Raw genomic sequence first — 16,492 nt, forward strand, 5'->3', positions numbered from 1 at the left:
CCATTTAGATGTTTACTTCTCAAAAGACTTTCTCTGAAATATTCCAAACCTTCAGCTTGGGGTATGGTTGAAAATAGATTCACAACATCCATGGTAAGAAATGTCCAATTCATATCACTTTTATCTACCCTTTTTAAGCGTTGCAAACAATGCCAAGAATATTTTAGTATGTGATAAGGGATAACACTAATATAATAGGATATGAGTTGGGTTTTAATGAAACATCAAAAATTCAGATGTTTGCAGACGACATTCTGATTACACTGGGTGGCAAAGACCCATCATTGTCAGAACTATTTAACAATATGGAGCTTTTTCAAAGGAACTCAGGCCTTAAATTTAATCACAATAAAACACAAATTATTTCAGTTGGTCAAAAGAAAATGTATATACAAGATAATTTTAAGAAATATATAGCACAATCTAAACAAATAACATATTTAGGCATAATTATTACTAACAGCACAAAATATATTATAAAACTGAACTTTAATAAAAGTATTGCAAACATAGATAATTTAATAACTAGATTGTCTAAAATAAAATTCTCCATGGATGAGAAATTATCAATTATAAAGGTGGTATTACTCACCAAAATCTTGTATATAATTCAGTCCATCTCTATACCCCCAACACATTTAGTAATCAAAAAGTTTAACACGATGATTAACAAATTCCTTTGGCACCCAGTTAAATGCAGAATTGCTTTATCAATCCATATGTATAGCTAGGATAATGGAGGTATAGCTTTACCCAACCTAGAACTTTATTCAATTTCTTCTGTAATCAAATCAATCACTCAGTTAATTGACAGTAAATATTCAGCAAAATGGAAAGACTTTTTTACTTTGTCTATCTCAATCTCCAAAAAACAATGATACTCATATGTTATACTTAATGAATAGCATCTTTATTTGGAGACTGAAAGAATATTTTTTTCCACTACACCCAAACATTTAAATCTAACTACATAACTCTAATTTTGTCTTTTAAAAATGTCATCCTTAGACATAAAAGATATGAAAGCTGGATATTTCTTACTTTCCCCATCGCCTATACACAAGGGATTATGTTTACAGTAGATTATCAGAAAATGTCATTATTTAAACAAAAGCGCCTCATAGCATGGCATCAATTGATGAACAACCACGAAATAAAGCTCTTAATACTATTATAGATGAGAATACTTTTGACTCAGTACTCTGGCTAGACCTACAAGAAGCAAGGAAATACATCAAGGGTAAACTCAATCTAATCTCTCCTTCAATTAAAACCTCAGTTCCTAGTCTGATACAGCTTTTAACTCTCTTAACTCAACAGAACATTTCACCGAAAGTTAGTCTTTCATTCATATATAAAACAATAAAATCAGACTTGGATATATATATATACAGATAATTACTGTGATTTTTTTTACCACCACTAATAATGCCCATCCTTCAGATAAGGATAAATTAAATATTCTTCAATCTGCTGGTAAAACAACATCTTCACACAAATGGAAAATTTTCACCTGGAGATTTTTAAATAGATCATTACTTACACTTCAAAATATCAGCAAGATAACTAAAGAAAGTGTTTTATGTTGGAGATGTAGGAAGGAAATTAATGCAGACTGGATACATATATTTTATGAATGCTCACTTTTAAAGAAATCTTGGGAAGATGTTAATAACTTCTTACAAGCACTCTTTACAGATAATTTTATTATTACTAAATCACTTATTCTATTTAACACTCTAATCCCAAAATGTGTAAATCCCAGCAAATATTCAATCTTATGGTCTATATTGTCCATCGCCAGGAAAGAAGTCACAAAAAATTGGAAATCTTCACATAGTCCATATTTTCAAAATTTTAAAGATCTTCTCAAGGATGTTTCTAAACTCAAAATGTTGACAGATCTAGATCCTCAAGGAATACAACATATAAATATTGGAAGAGTATATCTGAACTATTAGAAAACCCATAACCTGAATGTAAAATCAAATCCTTTTTCTATTAGCCTAACAATAATATTTCATTCCTGTACAGTGAACATTTCTGTATATAGTCTATGGTATTATTGTTTATTATACCATTCTTTTTTTTATTTTTATCTAATGTATCAAAAATCTGTACAAATATTTTAATAGCTGTGTATATTTCAGTTTTGATTTCAATAAAAATTTTTTTAAGAAAAAAAACTACCAATGCATTTAAAGAAACATGCTTACAATAAATACATGTGAAGAATTAAGATAATTTGAAAATAGTTAAAAATAATTAAAAATAGTTAAAAACAATTATATTTCCAAAGCCCTTCTCTGTAATTCACTAGAAATAGAAATGTCATTTAACCCTGGTGGATATGCAGCATCAAATTTAATCTGCCATTTCACTTCCTTCCTAAGTAATTCATTTTCCCAATCTCCACCAGTATCATGCAAAACCTGCTGTTCCAAAATTAAAAACACAAACTTATTAAAGTTTAAATGATATAATGAATGTTGAACAAGTGCACTTTTATTATCCCTTCTTCTAATACTATAAATATGTTGGTAAATCCTTTGTTTAAGGGAATTATTGGTTTTACCAATATAAAATGCATTGCTTGAGCAACATGTAGCTAAATAAATAATTCTTTGTGTGTTGCAGTTTACAAATGTACCCACATTCCATGTTTTGATCTTACTGAGCACCTCACCATCTTTGTTAACATTAATATACGTACAATGTGTACAATGTTCACATTTTCTTGTAGTGGGGACCCCATATGTGCACCCAGTATGTTCCAATATCACCTTAAAATTACTTCTATTTTTATAAGTAAAAGTCGGTCTGGAAATAAATAAGTGACAAATGTCACTGCCAGCTTGTAATAAATTCCAGTTGTTAGAAATAATTTTTTCAAAACATCTAGCTTCTACCGTATAATGCATAACCATATTGTTGACCTTAAATGGTAAATGGTTGCATAGTCCTGTTGTAAGGAGCTAGTAAACTCAAGAAGGTATATTCATGCCTGTAGACTAGTACTTTGGCATAACTTTTTGGTATTTTATGGGAGTTATATGATACAGCCATAATTGCAGGGTTCCTGGTGTTGTTTCCCTTCCTTGTGGAAGAGAATTAGATTGGCAGTTGGGATCAAATAACACTTACTTCTCTTATTCTGTAAAGAAGTATAATATAAGACAAGTATTAGTATCACCAATTGTGGGAGTGCTTTGTAAAAGTCCTATGTGAAGCCAGAAGACCCAGGGGGCTTCCCTGGTAAGAGTGTACCTAATAATTCTCCATTTGGAGAAGCTGGTTCAAGTTGAACACTTTAAAAATATTTTCTCCTGATTCTCAGCTAAAGCGTCTTCTGTGTGGAGACATGCGTGAATAGGCGTACCTTCAATGAAGGTTGTGCATCAGGGCTGGCAACTCGGCACGTAAAAAAATCTACTGCCAATCTTTAGTGGACCGGAGTTCCGCTGTGGCGACCCCTAAACGGGAAAAGCCGAAAGACACAAAAACAACTCTTGGGAAAGTATTCAACTTGCATGAGTATTCATTTATGAGATGCTATACAGGCCGGTAGAGTTTGCTATAAGTACTGATGTACATCCTTTTAATATCATGTTCAGCCTGTCAGGTTTGCAACATACTCTTCCTTTAGTGTCCCTAAGACTTACTGGGGTGTACTGCACCAGTCCCTCCTTTAGCTTACAGACATGTAGTTAAGAGGAGATAATCCTCATTGCCAGACAGATTTATTACATGCTATCCAGACTTTCTCTTAATGCACTGTACTACAAAGTTCTCAGTTGCTTTTTTCCTCTCAAGGTTGTTGTTGTACATTTTCCAGCCTATATTGCTTCACCAACAGGATGAGTTTCTATTCCACCTCTTTCAGTAAATATCTTTCAACTATTCATTACTAGACTTGGTACTTCTAACCTCCATCTTATAGTTCTCTGTAGGGTTTCACTAAACACTACATCTTTTCTTATTTGCACCCCATAATTTACTAGTTTCCCATAGTTTTGGTTGTGTTTAATAGCCAGTTAAATTAAGTTCAAGTTGAACAAGACAGTGTTCTATGGGCTGGCTCATTTCTAGAGCCATGACTCCTTTGATCAAGCTGGTAGTAAACAGCCAAAATCAATCCTGTTGGCTATTCACCTGCTGACACCAGAAAACAAATAGTCATTGGTGGTTAACTGGAGGTTGTACCACATGCCGTATAAATCATGTTCCTTTGTGAGGTGTTGAAACCATTGGGAAAATCATGAAGGTAATTCCTTCTTAACTCATTCACTCCAACAGAGCTCAGGAAGTTTGCACTGTAACTTCCAATGGGCGGAGTCTAAGCCTTTTGACAGAATCAAATTATGTCCTCATATTTCAAACAAATACTCATATCTCTGGAACTATAGCAGTTATGAAAGAAGTATAAATATCAAACTCAGCACTAACTATTTTTGTAATGATGGTATTCTTTCAGTTCTAGGTCTTTTACAAGTCACTTTAAACACAGTAACTACATACATTTGTAATATTTTGCAAACAACTTACAATATTTTAGCAACCACTCAAGTTATACACATACTGTCAGCAGGATTTTATTTATCTGGCTGAGAGCTTTCATATGAAGCTAAGGAGTTTTGTCTGCATTACTTGGTTGTTGAAATATTTATAAAAATGTGAAAATTATATCTATATAAATTAATATCATAAAAACATCAGTTAATATCTATTTTCCTGCACTAGACAGAGGTCAAACATTAATGCAGTTGAGTTTGCCACTGTGTAGGTTTTAAGATGAAATCCTTTAAAACCTTGTACTATGGTTTTGGAAATATTAATGCAAATATGAATAAGCAATATTTGACACCTAGTGGCATCAGTAGGAGTTAACTGCAGATATACCCGGAGGTGTCACTCAGATGTAATGAGTTAAAGGGATCCTTATAAGAAATGCAAGAGACACCAAAAAGAAGATACAGCAGAGAAGCAAGCAGGACAAAAATGCAAACACACTCCCCACCAGGTACAATCATTCAGCTGGTACCAGTGTCAAAGTAAAACTATAATACTTAATAAGCAGAAGCTACAGGCTATTTCTTTGGCCACTTGCAGCATTGAAGTACAAAAACATCTATCAAAATAATGCAATACAAAGCTGAAAAATATTTTAGAACCAAAAGTCAGTTTATTATTTGTTCTTCCAGCTAAGTCCAAGTGAACACTGTTTTATTTTTCCCTGCTTGGAACTTCATTAGTCTACTGCACTTACATTTCAAAATACTTTTTGCCATTGTTTTATTGCTCTAATGACTTTTTTTTTTTTTTTTTTTTTTTGCTAAACAAGAAGCATCTTTATTAAATTATCACTTAGGACATAGACAATCATACATTTATATAAATGAAAACAAACCGCATTGACATAATCTTAGTTGCAAGCATTTAACATCACAAACCACATTGACATAATCTTAGTTGCAAGCATTTAACATCACAAACCATATTGACATAATTTTAGTTGCAAACATTATACATCACTTATAATCTACCCAAACATTGTCAGTCAAACATTATATAGCTCCTTCAAATCCTGCCTTCTTTTAAACCTCATCCCTTCCCTGTATGTAATGTTCTGGCTATTTTACTAAAATGAATTCCACCTTACTATTTGGAAAAGAAAAAAAAAAGCTACAACTATAACTATTTCAGATGTGTGATCTATGCACATAACTTGAATATGATGCAGAAATAAGAGGTAACCATCTCATATTTGTATTGCTCTTTCAGTAGTAGTGGTGAGAATAAATCACTTTGCTAGTATGTGCACTTAGACAAAAGAGGAAAACCAGAACCCACTCCTCAGTGCAGGCAATTAACTCTCAGTAGTCATGTTGCTCTATTCTATACTTGCAGATAGGTGATCTCACTGGACTATCACTATGAAAAAAGTAATTTTGTCTCATGTCTGCATGTGTGTAAACATAGCTATTATATTGGTGAACATACCCTGTAAAACTGGGGTGAAAAAAATGCTTATATAGGCTTTATACAATACAATGTCAAAAACAGGTTGTTTGGCATTAAAGTAAATATGATAGCATGCTAAGTGGGAGGAGGCAAAATTCTTAACTTCCCAGTTAAGATAAAGGGCTCTGTCACGGTCATTCCTTCGCAGATTATGCATGCCTATGATCATGAAGGAAAGAAGTCAGTGCCTACATTTGGCACTAGCTTATAAAAAATTGGTGCAACTGGAAGAAATGTCTGCATGGACCAAATGGTACACAGTATCAAAAAAATTGATTGATTCCCCCCTCCACTATGTAGTATATCATGGGTGATGATTGACATTGCCATTCCCCCATAAAAATCTTGTTATGCTGTCACCTTAGTGGTTCAAGGCAAGATTAAATATGCCGTCAGCAAAGACAAAAAATCATTCTGACATAATACTCTTGCAACCACGTCTGCTCGCACTATTAAAACATCTGTATCCAGTAACAGAACATGTGTAATAGAAAAACAATAAAAAGCAAATGATGTACTAAAATATCCCACAGTGTCATAAGCAGAGTTTTAAAAAGATTGAATAATTGTACTCCAACAAATGCAAGAAAACATTAATTTCATTCTGTACAACTCAACTGGCTGCTCAAGGTATGTGGACAATTTGGTCAAAAGGGTCATAAATCAACGTAATATACATGACATGGCAACAGGAAGTGAAGTATAAATGGATGAGCTGGAGCATGCCGGACTGAAGCCGTGCAAGCCTTCCTCTAACACAGAAGGCATGTGCAGTCAGCATAGGAGATTTAAGCAAAACAGACATGTAGTGTGCTGTAATAGTCAAGTAGATTATGTGGGAAAATAACTCTTTGTGCAGGCTTCAATTCCCATAGCTGCAGTCATTTTGAAGTCCTCACATTCCATCCATCTGAAAGCTGCTTAAGGCTGCTCGGTATGATGTTGTAACCTCAGAGCATGACAGAAGCTGCAGAAAACTGGTGGAGAGGTGGGTGCAGAGGATGAAAACATGTTCAGTGTCATTGAGCTCCTGATTAAGGCCACATCTGATCTCACTCAACCATGCAGAAAGCATAGACTTGGATAGCAAAAGAGATAATGCGTCTTTTGCAGCTCTGAGACAATGCATATTCCATTTGCAAGCAAAGTAACATTAATAATGTCTGGGCTAGATGCACTGAAGTTAGACATCAAACCAAGAAAGCCATTCCGAGAAACAAATCAGCTTTTCAGAGCGATAAGTAAACAAAAGTGCATTCCTGTTGTGGAAAGAGATTAACTTATTTAATGCCTGCTGGCCATTAGTTAATAAGGTGTTAGACTCTTGACTAGTGGCATGCTGGAGAGAAATTCCTAGAGGTGAAAGTAAAAAGAAAATTAAATGCTAGAAAGTGTTTTTCCACTGATCAAAAAAGTGGCATTTTGCATCTCTTCTTCAGCTCTAGCCATTTTCTCACTGGCCAGAAAGAAGGAAATCATAAAAAGAAACACCTGGGGCATTTCCTGGACATCATCCCTATAACAGATAGACAAGAGGAGGCTTTGGACAGGTGCTAGGAGGGCAACCACAATGCATGACTTTGAAGTAGGAATACTAGTCTAATATACAGCAGTGATTGAGAGAATGGTTCATCCTGTTAACTGATTCAGCCATTGTTACAGATGTGGGTGAGAGGCTAATTCCTTAAGAGTGTGGATATGTTAGCAATTACACACGACTGTGTGTGGGTGTCACAGGATTTATGCAAGGCTGATGTGGTTTGATCACGAGGGTGAATATGTACATAGGTGTCTGTGGGTGGGTCTACTGATAGAACTTGTATTACTTCATAACACAAGCTGATAGGGTGCTCAAATGTGAATGCAGTATTACTCTGCTAAAAGATTCCTAGTCATGCAAATTCCCATATAATGAAACGTTGCATGCCTGGGACTGTGCATTACTAAGAATCCCAAATCTGTCAGAAGCACAGTGATACAGTGAAAGTTGGATTACTGCACCATTTTCACTGATGGCTGGCCATAGCCTTTTATCAAATAGTGAAAAGTAGTATTGTTTATTTATTTATTTATATTTGTTGACCGGGAGTGTCCGACTGGACGTAGGTCCATTTTCAGCGGAGGCCCAGGGAGAAAAGTTCCACAGTTAAAATAAACAGACAGTAGTTACATTGGATTACATAGCGATTAACAATTTACATAGCAATTACTTACAACATATTTACAGATGAAGAACATAGTACATTAGTAGACAACTAGAATCTTTATCTGTGAAGTACATAACAGACATTAACAAATGTTAAAATAAGAAGTTCCTGCTGTATAAGTACTAGGCTTATGAGCATCTGAGCTTGCTATAATCAAGGTAGTTAGTGGAGTAGAAAGAAAGGTAGTGGTTGGATGGGGTGGGTGATATTAGAGTGGGAATTGTAATAATTGTAATAATGTAATGTTGTAATTGTAATAATGTTTAATGCAGCATATCTCAGCAGTGATTCCTAAATGTCTCTGAAATTCATTTTTTGATAGAAGATGACCTTTTCTTCTGAAGACATGAGTATACATTATTTCCCCTAACCAATATAATATGCCATACGAATGTATTTATTTCATAGTTTCCACCTTATGAAGAAAATCATTTCAATAACTGAAGAAGCAAACCAGTTCTGTTAAGCTATCTGCATGATGAATATAAAGATCCCAATTTGCATACTGCCATGCATACTTCATATGAAGTAAAATGAAGAATAATTAAGCTATTGATTTAAACTGCAGTAAGTTAAAAGCCTTGAATATCATTCAAATGCTTAGTATGAATTGCTGTGTTTAGTACAGTTTACTGTATTTAAGCATGACAAAGCCAAGTCTGAGTGCATTGTTGTCTTCACCTTTAGTACTTGGCGGACTGGAATATCGAGGAGTACTGCGGAAAATGAGTGAAATGCTGGAAGTTCTATTAAAGAGAATGGATTCTTTGACAAAGATGCAGAATGTCAGTGAGTTCAGGAAGATGGAAGAGTTCCACTCTGTTATGAACAAGTAAGCAACAAGATTTTTAACTATTTTATATCAAAAATATATTTTGTTGCACGTACCAAACTGGAATGGATAGCATTGTAATCTCAAATACTTTACTGTTCATAAACAGATTAGATTGCATGCTTTACTAAAGAAAGGTATTAACATTGGTAAACAAAAATGCCTTATATTACTTTGTATTTTTGTCAAGAAAATCAGCTAAGTAATAACATGGTTACCACTGAAAAGATGCAAAATCTATACTGTGACAGTTAATCTGACACAGCCTCTGATGCTTTCTTTCTGGAATAATCCTGGCACTGAAGATTACATTTAACCACATGCATTAATTTTAATAATATTATGTACAATTTACCTACATTACTTGGCTTTCTAACATTCCTCTACAGTATGTCAAGACAGCTTCAGCCAGACAAAGCAAGCAGGTTGAAGCATCATATCCATGAAACTGAGGAAAGCCGTGTTTTATTTATTTATTTTTTTCTGGGGAAAACTACCCTACAGTCCTTGTGTTAGGGGGGTACATTCCACACCCTCTCTTATTTATCAATACTAAATCCAAAATTTCCCAACCACTAAGAAAAGAGAAAAATTTACAAAAATAAATAATTGCCAGTACAAAAATTGAAGCCACACGTGACATTGATTATGTAGCAGCAATTTCCTGTGAGGAATAGTTATCGGGGAGTTCAACACTGGAGAGTTGAATTCATTGCCCAAACTAAACTACTGGGTGCCATAGTTGATAACAACCTGAAGTTTGATGCGCATATCAATCAAACTATCAAAACCATTAATAAAAAACTTGGCTCTCTTTACAGAATCAAACTTTTCTTTACCCCACTTGCTAGAACTGCAATTGCCTGTTCCCATCTGCTATCAACCATTCTCTATGCCTCACCTCTATTCTCCAACTTAAAAAAAACAGATCTTAATAAACTATCATCCTGCTATAACCATATTGCTAGATTTGCTACTGGCACAGCCTACCGGCCATACCACTGTCATAACCTAAATCGCCTGGGATGACTTGAACTGCCAAGCCTACTGCAGTTCAACCAGCTAATAGTGGCACATAAAGTCCTTTACCAACCAGAAGATACACCTGCACTAAAAAATATTATCAGCCCCTACACCAGCACCCGGCCACTATGATCATCCATTAGACTCCTAGTTAAAACATACAAATCCAACTACTCAGCTGGGGACTCTCTGTTTGCCAACTCTGTTGGAAATATATGGAACAGACTCCCAGATGACGTGACCCTAGAACCCTCACTAACTCCATTCAAAAACAAACTCAAGAAATATTTCAAAACTCATTGGTTATGTCCTTGCATTAACCCCGACTGGTGACCTCTCTCTCTCTTAGGTGCCTTACCTTCAACTATGTCTAACTTTTTTCTACCACTCCATTTCAGGAAGGGTCAGTTGTATACCTGCTGCTCAGTGTGTCTTAAACCTGAATGTAATGTTATGTATGTTTAACTTTGAAAAAAATGTTATGTTTTGTAAAGTGTTTTATAATAAGTACTATATGTGCTAAATGCTGGTATTGCTTATGACTGTAATCTGCTTGAAACTAGCATTTACTAAATGTTCAATGTGTATTATTATCTTGGAGCTTTTCTCCCTGGGCCTCCGCTGAAAATGGACATGTATCCAGTCGGACTATCTCAGTCAACAAATGTAAAATAAAATAAAATAAATTGTATTTCGTTATCATATGCTTTGCATTCAGTGTAGAGTTGGGTAATGGCTTTTCAAAGTTAGTTACATGAAACTTCTAAAGTGATGATCACTTGCCTTGTCTTTCTTTACCCCTTTGCATTGTTCATTACTCAAGATTCAAAGGCACGGTTTATAGTATAAAATGAAGGGACTAGCTGAAATCCAAGGTCAAAGTAAAATGAGAACTAGTTCTGTGGAAGAAATATGCTGGTGTTCATCAAAAAGATAGCTACTGTACAGGACATGCACGTGAATAAAAGTGGTGTAGCAGTTCAGAAACAACCTTGCTTTGTGCAAAAGGTCAGAGAAGAAATGTATTTTTTGCCAATCAAGTCAGTTTGAAGTTCCTGCATAAATAAATTCATTTTCCAGGCAATGATCATTTCTAAGGAGGACTCTAACAAAGTAGATGGCAAAAGTAAAACTGCACATAAATTGAACTATGGGAAAAGTAAAACTGCACATAAATTGAACTATGGGAAAAGTAAAACTGCACATAAATTGAACTATGGGAAAAGTAAAACTGCACATAAATTGAACTATGGGAAAAGTAAAACTGCACATAAATTGAACTATGGGAAAAGTAAAACTGTACATAAATTGAACTATGGGAAAAGTAAACCTGTACATAAAGAGACCTCTAGGGAGTATCTCCCTTACCCATTCTCTACTGCTTCCAGCAAACCTGAATAACAAAACAACTTCATCTTCAATTCCAGTAATAGGGAAAATAAATAAATAAATAAACCGTGTTACATTTTCTACTCAGACAGTAATGTCTCCTCCTACCAGGGTTCAAGTTCCTTCCCTCATTCTGATACCCTCTCTATTTGCATTCTTTCTTCCTCATGGTGTATATAACTCCAACCTGAGTACTCCCTTGCCCATCCTCAGACCAGTAGGTTACTGATTTGTTGTTCTTTAAATACCCCATCATTACCTTTATCATCTTTGTTTCTAGATTAGTCTGCTGAAGTGGCTCATGTATCATTATGCTATCTGACCCTTCTAGTTTAGCACAATGTAGGGGACCAGCCACCACTATGCTTCATGACCCCCCAGAGAAGAACCTTTGGTTCAAGCCTCATCAGGTAGGTTGCATGCGTGGGCAGTTCATGTGCATTCAGGTGTCTACATCCTCGCTGATATAATATTGTAAAGCTAAAAGGCTGAAGGGTCATTGTCTACTGAGACAGCTTCATAGTTACTAGGCAAGCAGTCCAGGAGATGATTAAGGAGCCCAGCCCAAATTCTTAATTGCCCCAGAGCACTGTCTAGTTAATTGACTTGCTTAAAGTCACACAAGGAAGTGAAGGTGGAAAGATTCAAACCTTATACCCTTCAGATAGGAAGGAGCTTATTAGCAGTGCGATGCATTAGTCCTCTACTTTACCTGCCAGACCAATAGTTTAGCTTTGCATCGGTGTCCATGTATCAGAATAGCTAATGAAGACAGGTAATCTGCAATTGGAAAATTCTCTCTCTCCCCAAGAAGTAATATTTCAGGGTGGTGAGGGCCCACTTACTGGCTTATCACTCTTTCTAGTCGCATTTCTCAGTGTTACTAAACCTCCAACTAATATAACAAATGTGCTGTTTGTCCCCTCTACATCTTGAGAAAAAAACGCTTCTATGCTAACCTCTGAGGCATCTCTATGTATTAGGAACTGATTTGAAAAACAGTGAGCAATGAATATGGGCACTGAGTATAGCATATCCCTTAACAATCTAATGATTTATTCCATTGCATTTAGTTAGGTCACTCAAAGGCAAGAAATTGTGAAATGGTCAAGGATAATCTTCGGGTAATACTTGACCAGGCACTTTTTAGTGAAAGGTGTGGGACAGTTTTGCATTGCTTCCAGTTTTTGAGTCTGTTGTTTTAAATCCTTTGGCTTATCACATAGCTCAAGTAGTGAACCTCTGCCATCCTTAACTGATACCTTTTCAGCCATCAATCAAGACTTGTACAGAGAGTTAAAAATGGCTTGAACTTTGGGCCGATATCATTTCCCATCTTCAGATAATATTACAATGCCATATATCCAACATCTGACACTAGAAATATTTATAAATGGCACAATAAAAAAATCCATGCAATCTTTATCCCATTACATAACACCTAGCACCTTGGCTAATCCCCTCAAAGAGTAAAATCACATAAAAAAACTACTAAATCAATAAATAAAAATAAGAAAAGAATTATCATCTTACCATCAAAATAATATCAAAACAAAATAATATCAAAACAAAACAACATCACCCAACAATATATCACAGCAAACTTTTAAAACAACACTTACTATTTAACCCTTTGGGTTTGATATGCTGAAGCTCTGTCTCTTCTCCCATAACAGGAAGCTCCACAATCACCCACTTGAACCCCAAGACCTATTTCACATTTTTGAACATTCCATTCTGCACCAACAGCCCGCTGTTCCACATTGAACAGAAGAGGCTCCGCTTTGCAATTTTTGATCATGAATGAAAGAAGTCAGTGCCTCGTATGCCAGTATATGAGCCAATCACAAATCGCAAAGCACATCTCAAGTAACCGGAATATACACTTAAACAGCATCTACCAATTCACACAGGTGCTGGTTAAGTGAGACTTTACTGTATACGATTTGATCTGTTGTCATTAATTTGTTCTGTTATATGCATCTTTCATCACATCTGTCTATTATCCCCTAAAAATCTTTTAGCAATAACTCTTACAAATGTATCCTTTCTTTGTATAAGGGAGAACTGCTGTAACCTATGGCATTTGATATGTAGCTGTTCATAAAGTCATAAAGTCATATTATTACTAGTTGCTTTCCTGCATGAAATACTTCTATCATTGTTGACATCTAGAAAATGAATACTTTCACTTTGTACACTAAAACCAAACTACATAAAAATAAATCATAAATATACTTATAATATGGGAAAAACTGGTGTGTGTGTCTCTGTGTGTGTGTGTGTGTGTGTGTGTGTGTGTGTGTGTGTGTGTGTGTGTGTGTGTGTGTGTGTCTATACCTGTCTGTATATCTGTCCGTATATGTTATATATATATATATATATATATATATATATATATATATCTATACACGCTTCCATCATGCCCATAAATAAATTTGTATATGAAGGTGCAAAATGTACCCTCCCCCACAAAAGTGTCCAAAATGTTTGTGTATAAAACTCATCAGCAAAAGTAAAAAAAAAAAATATATATATATATATATATATATATATATATATATATATATGAGTTAAAATTCCACAAGTGCAAAAAAATATACCTAGCAGAGACATCCACATCTAAATATTTTTAATGCTTGTAGACCATATTCGTGTTTTATATTTTTTATATTTTTAAACAAACAATTAGCATCTATGGTTATCTAAAACGTACCTTGTGTCCAGTCTCAATATTTTAACTTTTGTAACTGATGGTCTAAATTCTTTATAAACAAGGGCAACAACATAACACAAGGAATGTCTACTCACATTTTACAAATAACTGCCACATGCTAGTACAATGGGCCTACCAGATGGATTTAGTCTAGTTTATAAAGTTTGGGTTACAGTAAAAATATGGTAACAACGTATTTTTTCATAACATAGTGCATTAAAATTGTCACGAGTTAGGTAGCCACTTTCCACACCTTTATTCACCAACTGCTTCAGGGTAGTGACTGCCAGCAAATATTGTATCTTGCTCTATTTGTCATCATTTTAATGGATTCGGCAAATTTTCTGATATTGCACATTATAGGTTCATAGGTGTTTACTAGGCTAATGACCACAAGGGCCATTTTAAGCCTAACCTTGCATCCCAAATCTCTGACAAGGTCTCACACCTTTGATAAGTGGAAGCAGGGGTTTGGGAGATGAAACATTTACAAGCAGCGGACTGTGTCCATTAGAGACATAGGTGCCAAACCAGGGCTGAATTTCCTGATGTTCTTCATGTTTCACTGTTGCAGTCATTACATTTGAGTTATCTGCTTGCAGTAGCCCTCAGTCGGCCTGATTAACAAAGTCTTGGGCCCTGCGTCTGTTGCTGTCTCTTCTTCCGTGACGTCAGATCATCAGGGATATAAAACATGCAGCCGATGCCATTACATCAGTCTTTCTTGCCGTGCAGTGCCCGAAGCAGAAGCAGTTCACAAATGCCGGTCGGCTGACTTCTGAAATTTTTGATTTTGAGTTTCAGAACCAGAACCGAAGTCTTCAACTAAAGCTAAGTACCCCGTTGGGGAAACTTTTCTTGCTCATTACCGACGTCAGTAAAAGTTAATAATTGCATTTCTTGTGGAAAGCAAATACCTCACAAAGATTTCATTCATACTGTATTGCTTACCTAGGCCCTGACCATGCTGTACCTTACTGTCAGTTTTGTGCTTTATTTAATCAACGCACTATCCGTTGTTGGTATATTTTCGCTTCTAAATATTTCTGTTCTCGGTTCAATTATCCAGAAATGTCGTCGGTTAGCCATCCCTCTACCAATATTCTGAAAAAAAAGCAAAGATAAAGACAGAGACAGGCCGCCTAGGTCCAAAGCTGCCGATGACACTTCTCCTAAGCCAGTCACCAGTTCGCCGGTACTCAGTGAGGCGCTTTTGCAGCCCCTGATACCTGCTACTTCTGATTCGCAGGCCTCTACTGAGACCTATTGGGAGTCCGGTATGCCGCGAGATGCTTCAACTGTGGAACCTGTGGATGTCTCTACCTTGCATGGGTTTGGAGCCGCTGTGCAGGTACCGGCTTCTGAGGGTGTATTCAGGCCTATGGACTTACATATTAAACTGATGCCTCCTTCTTCTTTAAGGCCTAAATCTCAAACCATGCCTAAGAAACCGACGCCCAGGCTGCATGCTCAGGCCTCTATGCCTAAAAAACAAATGATAAGAATGGCTGAAGATCTTATAATTCTAATCAGGGGAAGCCAACCACCCCCTTCTAAGAGACCTAGGACTGAATTTGTTTATGAATCTTCTGACCAGGATTCTGATTTTTCTGATTCTTCTGATGATCTGGATTTGCCCTCGTCTACTTATGAGGATTCTGATGCAGCAGACTCTTCCCTCTCCTTCCCCTCTAGAGGATTTTTCTTTTGGTGAGACCTTACATACTCTAAGGGAGCATTTCCACTGGGAAAGCCAGGATTTTTCTGATTCAAAAAAGATGCTTAGGGATTTCTTACTCATGCTTCAGCATAGGCCTTTAGCTATACCTCCTGTACTAGACATTGTTGATGATGCCTTTTCGGAATCTAGTTTGGCCCCTGATTCCCTGCCTCCTGCTCCCAGAAAACCTGACAGATACTACAGGGTCCCTGATTCTCACAAGTTCCTTTTTAAAACTCCTACTGCGTATCCAGAGACTATTCACAGGGACCTAAGGGCATTAAGGCTTCTACTGCTAAAAATCCTACCCCATCTGATAGAGACTCCAGGGTGCTGGATAGATGGGGTAAGAAGGTTTATACTTATCCAACCTTGGCCATTAGGGCCTTAAACTGTCAGTTTCATATGTTAAAGTATCAACAACATGTTATTGGACTGCTTAAACAGAAAATGATGTTGATTCCTGACTGTGCTGAAAATAAAGAATTACAGGATTTAATGCATTCTGCTGAACAGGATGGAAAACATACTTTGCAGTGTGGATTTCATTCATTAGAGGCCTCTTGCAGGGCTGCTGTCACTGG

General features: G+C 36.0%; 1 protein-coding gene across 1 annotated transcript in view; it reads left to right on the top strand.

Annotated features, from left to right (window-relative positions):
• Window positions 1-16,492, top strand: part of MGAT5B (alpha-1,6-mannosylglycoprotein 6-beta-N-acetylglucosaminyltransferase B) — a 3,749,208-nt gene that overhangs the window by 843,164 nt on the left and 2,889,552 nt on the right. The window contains exon 3 of the mRNA XM_044089029.1: window positions 8,916-9,060. Within this exon, the coding sequence (XP_043944964.1) occupies window positions 8,916-9,060 (145 nt within the window). The remainder of the gene's footprint in view (window positions 1-8,915; window positions 9,061-16,492) is intronic.

The sequence above is a fragment of the Protopterus annectens genome, chromosome 12.part0 (assembly GCF_019279795.1).
Source record: "Protopterus annectens isolate FY-2018-M chromosome 12.part0, PAN1.0, whole genome shotgun sequence".
Lineage (NCBI taxonomy): Eukaryota > Metazoa > Chordata > Ceratodontiformes > Protopteridae > Protopterus > Protopterus annectens.